The sequence below is a fragment of the Prosopis cineraria genome, unplaced genomic scaffold, assembly GCF_029017545.1.
Source record: "Prosopis cineraria cultivar Desert tree isolate PC_DT_omini unplaced genomic scaffold, ASM2901754v1 PC11, whole genome shotgun sequence".
In the NCBI taxonomy this organism is placed as follows: domain Eukaryota; kingdom Viridiplantae; phylum Streptophyta; class Magnoliopsida; order Fabales; family Fabaceae; genus Prosopis; species Prosopis cineraria.
In genome coordinates, this window is record NW_026555342.1 from 40,000,906 (window position 1) to 40,013,528 (window position 12,623).

A 12,623-nucleotide genomic window follows, 5' to 3' on the forward strand; every position below is an offset into this window, starting at 1 on the left:
TGGACAAGCCAATTTGCTCTTTCACTCTAAAATAAAACACAAAATCCTTTTAGAGTAAAATAAATTGACTTACCCTATATTTCACCTTAATTACATATACTCCCCTTATGTTTTTACAACCTATACAAACCTCTCCTATAATCAATAGATAGAAAATACAAATCTCTCTTCTACTTTTAAGATTTAATTTTCATCCACTCAATCGTTAGTTGAACATTAAGTCATATATATATATATATATATATTAGAGTAAATTAGCTCTCTTTAAATATAAATGTTATTTGAAAATCATTCAAGTCATAAAAAATTTGACAAGCAAAAGGCATTGAAGTTATTTGCCATTTAACTCAACAAGCAACCGGTAATAATGACACAAGAAAGGGACATGACAAATTGTGCATAGGGTATTGACAAGTAAAAATTTATGTAGTTGTTTACCTTTTAAATTGACAAGAAAAAGGTAATAACAACTTGATAAAGAAAAATGATAATTTACGCATGTGATATATTGACAAGAAAAGAATTATAAAGTTATCTACCATTTAAGTTGATGAGGCAATGGGTAATGACAACCTGACAAAAAGAAATGGCAACTTACACATAAGATATTAACAAGTAAAAATTTTTGAAACTATTTGCTATTTAAAATGACAAGATAATAGGTAATGACAACACAGCAAAGCGAAATGACAACTTACGCATAGGGCATTGACAACTAAAATTTTATGAAGTTATCTGCTACTTAAATTGACAAGGTAACGAGTAATGGCAACATGTCAAAAGGAAATGATGACTTACACATAGGGTATTAACAAGTAAAAATTTATAAAGTTATTTATGGACAACTTGTCAATAACACTTGTCAATATGTGATAAACATACAGTTACCATTCATAATATATTAAAACATTCTTACAATCACCATTCATATTAGCATTTACAAAATGAGAGTCTAAAAAAGTTCCTAGCATGCCACAAAAGGTAAGTACATTCAATCTATGACTACATTAGCCCTTCCATCTTCTTTATCCACAAAAACCAATCTCTTCAAACATCATCACATTTCCATGCATGTAAAGCTTACATATCAGCGTTCCAAGCTTTTGCCTTTCTTATACACAGATCAAATTCAACTATACCTCAACTTTGACTAGCTTTACACTTGTCAAATGGCATCAAACAAATAATAATTATAGAACCCATAAACAAATTGCCATTAAAAAGTATCCAGGGTCAAAAAAACCATTAAGAATCACAGAACTAAAGGAGAGAATTAAACTGAAAGTATTGGAAAAAACAGAACACGCAAAAGGACAAAAGAGGAGACAGAGACAATGCACCTGAATCTTGAATGTAGCTAGTCAAACAAATTTTCGAAATATAGTATATCAATATTATTGAAATTTTACTGACTTCAATTTTCCATCACTTCTTCATTGATCAGAAATGAAACATGCATATTGTAATTTGTGTTTTACAAATTTCTACTGGTTATGTATACAATGAGGTGCTTGAATTATAAACTCATTCTTTCCATTAAATTCAAAGACAGAGAACCTCAGAAAAACAAAATATTTCATGTGGAAGGAGGTTATTGTTAGATTCATTAAACTAAACATAGTGTTAATTCACAAAAAGACTTATTCATGTCTAAGTCCCTCGAAACCTGACAAATATTTGGTGCTTCTCTTGCACTTTTAGGTATTTTCAATGCTTCTATTGGACTTCATGGTAATTTTCCCTTATTTTTAATAGATTTAACCAATGGCTTTGTTAATTTTTATTGGGTTCTGTTGGTCATAATTCTGTCGGGCTTTAAAATTGTCCTTTACTTTGAATTACTGGGATTCGATGTTCATGTTTTAGGCTCTATATAAGGCCACAAGCAATTCTTCTGTAGTTATACTTGAATTCTTTCTTTGATAATAAAGACATTTTCTCTGATTTCCTACAAGTTTTTATACCCCAATAATAATGATCTAGGCCATTAACCAAAACAGAATCTTTAAATGCAACAATCAAGACAAAAAGGGATAGTGAAAAATGCTTTATTAAGGCCTAGAAAATGGAGAAAAACAACATTGCATCTATATATAATTTTATGATCTCAAGAAATATGCATTAGTAAACATAACAAACCACTCCATAAGCAAGGAAATGGACGACTATTTTAACACTATTATTGTTGGGTCCTTCAATAATTCAAATCCTCTGAAAAGGTTCTTTTTGGCTGCTCAGATCCTCTAAAATTAAAGATATGTGAGGGTGATGAAGATGAATGCAAAGTACCAATACTATAAATTCAAAGGCTAATGTAAAAAATATCCATAAACTTTTTCTTTAGGAACTTCTAGTATTTTTAAGTTAACAATAGTATACGGATATCTATTAATTTTATAAAAGAGACTAACCTTCTCCAATCTGCTAAAATAGCCTAACTTGACTATTAAGGTTGGCCTCTTATAAAATAAATGGTTAATCATGTGCCATTATTAATTTAAAAATAACAAAAACTCAGAAAAAATTATAAGTATTTTTGCATCTTAACCATAAATTAACTATAGATGTTCTTGCATACTTAGAGAAGATGAACATAGAGTACTTGTACCTTGCGTCCAACTTCTACAACTTCACATATCATCAATTTTAGAGGATCTAAATTACTCCATCGTCTAAGAGTTGCTCAGCTTTCCACAGTCAAAATCAGACACCTTTAATAGAATACCAGCTAAAATTGGAGCCAAAAATTTGTCTCTGAAAAAAGAGACCAATTTGGATTGCCCCTGCTGAATTATACCAGACAAATAAGCTGTAAAGATGATAATAATGCTTCTCCATCGTCTCTCATTAGCATATTTCTTCAAGCTCATCTTAATCCTCTTATACTGTTCCTCTTCTTCTTCTTCATCATTCTTCTTTCTGATATCTCCATCGGATTTCACGAAGAAGACCTCGCCAAGACACCGGGCTAAAACAACCCCGTCTTCTAAAGCACAACAACCACCTTGGCCAAGATCAGGGGTCATAGGGTGGAATGCATCTCCAGCAACACACACATTGCTTTTATTGATATTACCAAATATTAGCTCCCAAGGATGTCTGTATCTCAATGGGGATGATAAGAAATGATCCAAATCAGTATTTTCTATGAAGGCTCTGAGATCACTTGGCATATTCTCTAGCTTCTCTAACACAAATTGCTTCATTTGAGCTGGGTTCTCTTCTAGCTTCTTTTCTGTAAGGCGAGTCAAGTTGATGAGTATATATTACACTTGCATTTATTAACATAAGCAAGTGTTAGGCTGAGGCTTAGTGAATGAACGTTACAAAATAGGTGTCTTAGAAGATAACTTAATCTTACTAGGACGTTTTTCAAGTGATCACTGCTCAGTAATTAGCTAGCCAGCCAATGCAAAACTCTAAGCTTGCTTATCTTAATGCAGTAACATATATGAATGTTGGCATAAATCATATATACAGTATATAAAAACAAAGAATTCAAGAGGAATTTGGCATATCTTCATCTTGGTTTTGGTACATCAGTGTCAAGTGGCAAGATACATGCTTAGAAAGCATAACAACTTTTTCAAGGGTTAAAAGGCAATTTCACCCCTTAAAATATAAGTCCAAGAGCTAATGGAACCTTAAACTCATTTTTGGTATAGTTCCTCTTTAATTTTTAAAAACGGTATAATGTTGCCATTATTGTTAATGAATGCTAACTTTGGCCATTAGTTAATTATGTAATTATTTAAAAAAATCTCAAAATTTCATAAAATTACCAAGACAATTACAAAAACAGATCCAAAAATTACAAACAAGCACCAAGAATCAGTGGTCCTTTTCTGAAATTTTTTAGTCAACTAACAATCAAAATTACAATTGTTAACAATAGGGGAAATATTACACTATTTTGAAGAGAGGAAGGGAAAGACTGCACCAAACACAATTTTAGGGTCCCAAACACTTTTGGACCTAAAATTTTAAAAGTTAATTTTCCATTTAACTCTTGTCTATGATAAGAACTCTTGAATGCTAATATGCTGCAAAATGATATATACTATATATATTCTTATACCATGGAATAATCTTGTATGCTAAAAAGAAATATAACTTCATCAAATGTTTAAAGGAATAATAATGACCTATGATTCCGTTAGTCACGGAGGACTCACCTTGATCAGTGGGAGTCCAAGTAAAGAACCAATAAACTGTCTTGTCATCACAGGGAAGAACGCCATTTCTATAACCTTTTCCAAAAAACTGCAAAAACATAGGTTCAAGCTTGTGACTTCTATTTAATGTAATGCACCCTCTAATTCCAGATCTACCAGAGAAGGCAGCCTTGTTTAACCCAAGCCACGTTGCTACTATTGAGTTCACTCCATCACACCCAATGAGTACCTGCTTTCATCAGTCATGAACAATGATATATTATTGTTACAGTTTAAGGCCTTGTTTGGGTGAGCCAATAAGGTTATTGATCTTAGATATTGTTAATAAAAAATAAAATTATTACCTTAGTTTTGATGATAGTTCCATCAGCAAGATGAATTAGTTTAGTGAAGCCAGATTCCTCAATAGCTACCACCTTTGAAGAGTACCTGATGGTGCCACTTGGAAGCTCATTAGCGAGCGCTTCCACCAGTAATTGTCTACTAACACAACGAACTTCGCGAACCCCACTGCACCATGTAAAAATTCTGTTAGCAATCTAATTTGGATCCTTAGTAGCAATCCATCATGCATTTAAGAAAGAATGTGGCTGAGGGAGACTTGATAGTATAGGATACCAAGTTCCTCATTGAATAGTACCGGGTGCACAATAGGATATTTAAATGAGTTGGTTATCCTGCTTTAACAACTAGGTTTTGGGGTAAGATTTCCTATTCCATTTAAGTGCTCATAAGTGGCAATGATTAGTAGATGTGTATTTTACGTATACTCCCTTTATTCACTTGTCACTTAATTCTTGATTTCTTTTCTTTTCTTTTCTTTTCTTTTTTTTGTCTATATTCATATAGTGCATTTAACTGTTAAATACAGAGGCCGTAGATCTCTTGATTATTATGGCAAGATCAAACATTCTAAGCCAAATACACGAGTCAAAATGGAATAAGAGTATATATTAAATAGCTAGGTTAGTTTAAACCTCAATTCAATTATATGAAACTTTCTATTACTTGTACTGAAATTTTCTTTGTCAACTAAGCCTTGGCTGACCAACCTCAGCCATGTCCTTCTTATGTGCATGTCATGCCACGTCATACTAATGATCAAATTATATATAATCAAACTCAGTCTTTATTCATATTGAGATAAGTTTCATGTAATAATATTGTAAAAATGTGTTATATATCACTGCGTGAAAATGCGCAGATGCTCAAACTGTTACTGACAGATTCACATATCAGTAAATTTCAAAGGCATGAAATTCTAGAGAAATGCAGTAAATTTACATTTAGACTGACTTTGTTTATATATATATATAATGATGATTATAAAGTGAATAAAGTGTTCGTTTACAAATTGATCAACTTACTATTCTCCTGTGGCATTGGCAAAAGATGTTGTTGATGTTTGTTGCCCTGTAGTCAAAGAAGTAGTGACATTTCTGCACTCCAATCCCAAAATGTTTAGTTTCATATGCTCTTAATCATTACCAGCAAAACATTTCATTTCTTAATTATAATTCACCCACTGACTTCTTTAGTTTCTTTGTTTGAGTGGAATTAACAATGCAAAAAAAATTTCTAAAGAAAAGACACATGTATTGTTGAATAAACACAGATTCTGGAAGACATTATGAGTTTACATTAATCATAAGAGAATACTCTGTTTCTTCATTCATTAATCTTGACCGATCCGATGCATTTAAACACAGTTCCGATGACTTTTGAACCAATTAATGTCTTACCCAGTTAAAAGAATGTCTGGTTTTAAAAACTTTGATTTCTTTTCTAAAGGCATGCTGTTATTGTTGGGATGTCAAATATGAGTTTGCATGACTCGGAGTAAAGGATCCACATCGATTGTAATAATGACGGGAAGAAGTAGATAAGTGGAAAATACTAATAAGTTTAACGTGTTAAGGTTTTGATTTACAATGTCGTGTTAAACTCACTTATATTTCTTCTTAAAATTGTTAGGCCGCCCATCCATTGTAGTTAGGCTGGAGAAGAGCTTTAAATCGCTAAAAAAAAAAAAAAAAACCTATAAACTCTCGATATATCATACTTTATTTATATGTGTCTTCTTATAACCATTGTAACAGACATAATGAAAACCATTCTTAGGCTTGAGAGACTAGTATTACCCGAGAAGCTGGAGGTGGTGTTGGCGAAGTATGTGACCAATGCCAAGAACATCCAAGGCTTTCCAAGCATTTGTCCATATTGAGAGAGCAAATCCTGATGTCCTCAAAGTATTTGAAGATTCTAAAACCAAACTTCGGACGCCAAGCCTGCAAGTTTATGTGAATATAAAAGCTAGCTTATGTCATTAAAATATTTTTAAAAAATTGAATTATATAGACATTTCATGAATTTTACTAAAATTTACAGTGATATTTTTGGAATTAATATAAACTTCCATATTTTGTAAAACTTATTCAAATTTTTTTTTGAAAATACAAAAACATATAGAAATCTCGTCTCATTTATAATAAATTTGAAATTACGAATTTTTTACTTTTCAAATTGATAATTTTTTTTATTTTAAAAATCGACCCACACTTTTTAAGTTTGGCAGTTGATATGCGGAATTTTTTTTTATAAAACAAAATAAATTCATGCACTTTATTCATTTTATCTTATTTAAAAATATTACATTAATTCTAAAAGTAGAAAAAATATTTGTGTAATTTTGACAAAATTTAAAAAAATCTTGTAATTTAATTATTTTTCATTTCTAAAAGAGCGATGCCTAAAAAGGAAAATTAACCTTATTCACTAAACTCCATCCCCCAACCTTCGTTATGTCTACAATATATTTTTTATATAATATATTTAAAATTTAATGGTTTGGTCACTAAAAGAAAAATAATAATAATAATAATAATTTTTTTATGAACATTCGTATATATTTTTTTTTCACTTTAAATTACAGGGAATTAATGACACTCATTCACTGTTACCTTAAAAGATGCCAACAACAGAAACCCTGAAAAAGAAGTTTCTGATGTTTTTGCACTTAATTCAAATTCAGAGACATGAAAACACGAAAAAGAGATGAGAGATGGTACCTGTGAAGTCCCAAGGAGGTAGCAAGGCCAGCAATCCCAGCTCCCACAATCACAATATCTTCAACTCTTGATTCCATCTTGGCGCTCTCTCTCTCTCTCTCTCTCTCTTATCTCAAGCTCAGCTGGGTGAGGCTATTTTATCTGCTTCCTGACCACGAGGTTGTGAATTAATCTCAATTGGATTGCGATTGATGAGTGTGATTGTGTGTGTGTGTGACTGTGTGCATACACACACACACATTTATATAGGCTTGAGAAGGCGCCGAATTGATGATAGAGTTAGAGGAAGAAGACGTAGGCGATGATGATGACAGTGAAACAGTGAGAGAGCAATAATTCGAGATCCTGCCTCTATGGTGACGAAAGCCTATACGTTTGCCTTTGCAATGTGACCCCAACGACATTTTCGTGGAATTGAAAAGTACTTCATCAATCCTCTTTATATATCATTTTTACCCATTTTATTAATATTAATATAAAAAATAAAAAAAATATAAAAATATAAAATTTTAAATATGTCCCTATATAATAAATTTTAAAAATAATATCATGTTATTTTTTCTCTCTTATAAAAAATAATTTTAAAAATATATTTTAAATATTACTTAAAATATCGCACTGTAACTTATAAATAAATTAATAAACTTTATAGAATATGTTTTATAAATAGGACCGGAAGGAGTATTGCTTATACTTTTATGTATTACTTTTATCTAAAAATATAATGTATTTTTAACATGATGTGACCTTCAACAAAATAATTATATGCCTTCAAACAAACCTTGTTTTTCTATATTTATGTCTATTAAGTGTTTTACTCTAAAATAAATATAAAGTGATTTATTTAATAAGAACATTTTAAAAAAACAATGATTATATTTTAAAATATTAAAAATATTTTATATTTTTTAACATTAAAATCTTAAAAAAATATCTTACATTTTTTAATAAAGAGAATAATAATTTTCTGAGCGGAACATGACACAAAGGTCTAAAGAATCTTAATCCTAAAGTTTTATGTACTTAATTGTAATTATGTTTTTTGTACATTTATTAAAATAACCTCCTTTAAAAAAATTTAAAATTATTTACTTATAGTCGCTGATCTCAGACACCGAACAGTAGAGCTCTTATGCCAGTCATCGGAGCTTGGATGCCAATGGCCATGGAGAGATTTTTTTTTTTTAAAGAAAGATATTTTTTTTATAAATATATATCAAAAATTAATTATAATTTTTTAATAAAAATTAATTATAATTAAAATCGATGGAATTTTAAGGTTATTTGTGTATTGTATGAGATTCTTTGGAACTTTAAACTCATATTGGGGATCTCTATTTGATCTCTACGTGATTTTCTCTTTTCTTAACTTCATTGCCTATTAGAAAAGAAACTTTAAAATGTTATGATAAAAACACTAACTTAACATTTTTAATATTGCCTGTTTAAAAATTTTATTTCGACACTTAAAAATTATTGTCTATTTTTTTAAAAAAACAGTTTTCAAATGTTGTTAAATATTTATTATTTAAAATAGAAAAAAATACCTATATTAAGTAATACTTTTAAAACTATTATAAAGGAAGTGATTGCTAAGGGAAACCCAAAAAAAAAAAACAAAAAAAGTTATATAACCCATTTGGATAACCTTCAAAAGTACATTTAAATCACATTTGGGATATATTTTTGTCAAATCTAGCAAATAGTTAAATACTTTAAATGGACTTTTACCATAAAAACTAAAAACTGAACACACATGGAGCCTGTCTAGTCACTTCCATGTGATGCAATGGCTAATTGAAATGAGGAGATGGTTTTGGTAACATGAGACGTAGTCTGAATGAATGGAAAACCAGATCGGATTGCCCATTCAACCGATGGATCGGCCTCTTTTTCAATTTGATTTTTCATTTGAACCATCTTGAAGTTAACCTGGCCTAACCTAATCAACCCTGGGTTAACTCAGCTAACCTAACGAGTTGGTTGGGTTAGCTTGGTTGCATTTTGTGACTGGAAACAACCCAAAATGACATCATTTTGAGATTTTCTTTATAAAAAAGCTAAATATTATGTTAAATCTTCATATTTGAAAAGAAATCCCTACCAAAGCCCCAAATCACTTTGCCTATTCACTTTGACTTTGTCTTTAGATTTTGGTAAACCCTCACCTTCAACCTCACTATCAACCTCCCCATTGAACTCGAGTTACAATCTCTTCTTGCTATGGGGATCGTTTAAAGTTGAACTCCAACTCGCCATCTAGCTTCTCGTTGTCGAGCACTTGAGCTGCTTCTTTGTGGTTTGCTGTTCGCCGTCTGCTCTTGGCTTCCTCCTCATTTTTATTTCTCCCTTCTTGGCATGGTCTAAGCTGTCTCTATACACACTTCTAGTCTCTTGTCTCCATATCCTTATTTTGCTTTGTCCCTATTTTGCTCTGTCCCTCCTACTTACTCTTTGCGAAAAATCAATAAAAGTTATTGCCTTTTTTTTTTGAAAGATAGTCAAATGAATATATTAAATGAAAAGCATAAAATATTCTTACAATTCAAAAGAGAATAAAAAAGGACAATTATAGAGAAAAAGATCAATAGGCCATTGCAACTGTTGCTTCTCGAACAAAACAGAATTAAAATAACTAAACAACTAGAAACCATTGTAAGTAAAGCAATCAACTTTCTCCTCTGAAGGCCTGAAGTTTCCTTTATGACTTGAAATGGTAATGTGACCTAGACAGTGTGTGTGACGAGGACTACCAATGAAATTGTAAATCTAGTATAGAATTGCTCTTAAGAAAGCTAGTCCAAACGTAAAAGGATCCTTATGACAAGATTTTCAAATCATGAACCTACTCAACTTATCACCATTATATAGGACTTGAGATCCACAAGTGATGGCCTACCTTTTTTGAACTTCGTGATCTTAATCGTCCATTTATTTTTAGAAAATTGAGATGACTTGACTATGAAGGAATGCAAAACCCCTTTTGAGTTGGAAGTTACTGAAGATGATAATGTTGGCTTCTATTGGAAAGAAAAACTTAGCTATCCATGAAAGTCTTGAATAACTTGATATGGAGAAAATTTAAGTCCCATGAAGGGCTTGGTTTTTTTAAACCAAATTAAGTGAAGGAGAAGGAAGATTCCTTCAAGCTCTTGAACCTTATTATCACAGTATAGTGCTTTCGATGTAGGGATGATCCATTCTACTAGTCTTGTAGCAGAGATAACATGAGAATAGATAAAACATGAGCTGTACCAAATGGCTTTAGTAAAAAGGCAATCACAGAAAATGTGCTGTAGGGATTCATCACAACCACAACTAAAAATACACTAGAAGATGTCGGTACATGATGCTTAAGAAGTATTCTGCAGTTGGAATAACTTTATGAACAAGCTTTTAAATAAAGAGGAATATCTTGTAAGAAAGGTTCAATTTCCAAAGGAAAGAACAAATATTGGCACTATAATAAGGAATGACTGCATCAAAAGATGTGGAGAGATTCTTGTACCCCTTTTTAACAATATAAGATGTCCGAATCAATTTGTCTAACGAATCAAAAAAAAGAAAGGGAGATCTGTAGTATTTGATCAACAATCTCATGCCTGTATATTTTATTAAGAAGAGAGAGATTCCATTTAACCTTTTGCCAAGGCTGATGTGAAGTGGTAATGAGGTTAGAAATTGTATTAGGATGTTATCTGTGCACAAAAACCACATTTGAAGGTTTTCACCATTTGTCATGAGTGATAGGGATCAGACTATCATTACCTACTTGCCAAGGGAGATGGGATGTGATAGTATTGGTCGATTCAAGAATGCCCTTCCAGAACCAACTAGCATTATAAAGCTTCTTGAGAGAGAATTCATCTCTAGAATTAATATATTTGAGTTTTGGTGTGTTCCCTAAAAGAGAGTGAGGCTCAAATTGTAAGATTCTCCAAATCTATTTGGCAATGAGTGCCATATTCTTTAATCTTGTATTTTTCAAACCTAAACCCCCTGAAGTTGTAGATCCAAAAATTAAGTTCTTCTGTATAAGATGAATATTTTTCTTTCCTTTTTCAATATCCAAAAAAAATCAACTAATTTAGAATCAATGATATCACAAATGTTCTTAGGTAACTTGAGGTAGGAGAGAACATATATGTTAGATGCAGACAAAACAGATTTAATAAGTATGAGCCTAGATGCCTATGAAAGAATTTTAGATTTCCAAGAAGGAAACCTCTTATTAACAGATTCTATGACCTGGTTTATGGTCTTTTGTTTATCTATAATTGCATCAACCCAATTGCCCCAAGTACTTGCCAAAAGAGGGAGAACATTAGATTCCAAAGTAATTTAAAAGTTCGTCTTGAATTTCCACAGGAATATTAGGACTTAAAAGGAGAGAAGACTTCTGAAAGTTCAACTGTAACCTACATCAGTGATAGAAAGTATCAATGATGTCCTTTATTACTTGAACTCTAGATCAAATATGCTCAAAGAAGATAGTTGAATCATCAACAAATAAGAAGTGTGATGCCGAAAAGGAGGATTGACAAATACATACCTTGGAAGGAATTCTTTTGCTTGAATTAGTAGACAAGATAAAATGTTATCTTCAAGGATAAATTTGTATGGAGAGAGAGGGTCACCCTGCCTTATTCCATTTCAACAGAAAATAGATTGAGTGAGTTGACCATTAAAAATGTTATTGAATTCAACAATAGTGATACATTGAAAAAGAAGATTGATCCATTTAGAAGGAAATTTCATGCATGTGAAGATAGCATGAATGATGTAACATCCTAAGCTCCCTCATTAGTAATTATTAGTGTTTTCAAGGGATAATTTGGTCAATTTAAATAAATTGTTATTTAGTAAGGTTTATAAAGGCTAATATGATTTTTGAATCTTTGGACAGCCTTAGAAGAGGGCTAAGTTGAGGTTCAAGTAAGCCATGACACGGAAGGGAGTTTAAAATTTCATGGGGCTTTTTGTGCCATGCGCTGCGACAGCCGAGTCAGTGCGCCGGCGTACGTGCAAAATCTGCACTTATCATATCACGAAAGCAGACCGAAAACAAAACAGAGAACAAGGAAAAATGAGAGAGCGACGAAGGAGAGCTTTTGGTTTGCTAGGGTACGATCCCTAAACTACTTTGAGGGTATTTAGAGCTTGATTCACCATTAGATAAGTTATACATTTCCTCTTCTCCCTCTTTTATATGAAAATCTAAACATTTGGGATAATGGGGGCTTTGATTTTAGTTCCCTTAGGTTTAGACCGAACCTGTTGGTTTATTTAAGATCTTGGAGAGTTAAATCAAGCTGCTAACCTTAAGTTTATGAGTTTTATGGTGATTGAAAATTTTTGGTAAGGGTTTGGACAAACCTTA

The 12,623-nt window shown here is 31.6% G+C and overlaps 1 protein-coding gene across 2 annotated transcripts; it reads right to left on the minus strand.

Annotated features, from left to right (window-relative positions):
• Window positions 1-2,032: 2,032 nt before the first annotated feature.
• LOC129285885 (monooxygenase 2-like) lies at window positions 2,033-7,495 on the minus strand. Of its 2 annotated transcripts, XM_054921839.1 has the most exons (6): window positions 7,244-7,492; window positions 6,317-6,463; window positions 5,543-5,614; window positions 4,520-4,685; window positions 4,176-4,404; window positions 2,033-3,235 (listed from the first exon to the last, which is right to left on the minus strand). In XM_054921839.1, the coding sequence occupies exons 1-6, from the start codon at window positions 7,318-7,320 to the stop codon at window positions 2,673-2,675; spliced, it is 1,254 nt and encodes a 417-aa protein (XP_054777814.1). In that variant the 5' UTR covers window positions 7,321-7,492; the 3' UTR covers window positions 2,033-2,672. The 2 variants fall into 2 exon arrangements, with proteins under 2 accessions (XP_054777814.1, XP_054777815.1); XM_054921840.1 differs by lacking the exon at window positions 5,543-5,614 and having other exon boundaries at window positions 7,244-7,495.
• Window positions 7,496-12,623: the final 5,128 nt, after the last annotated feature.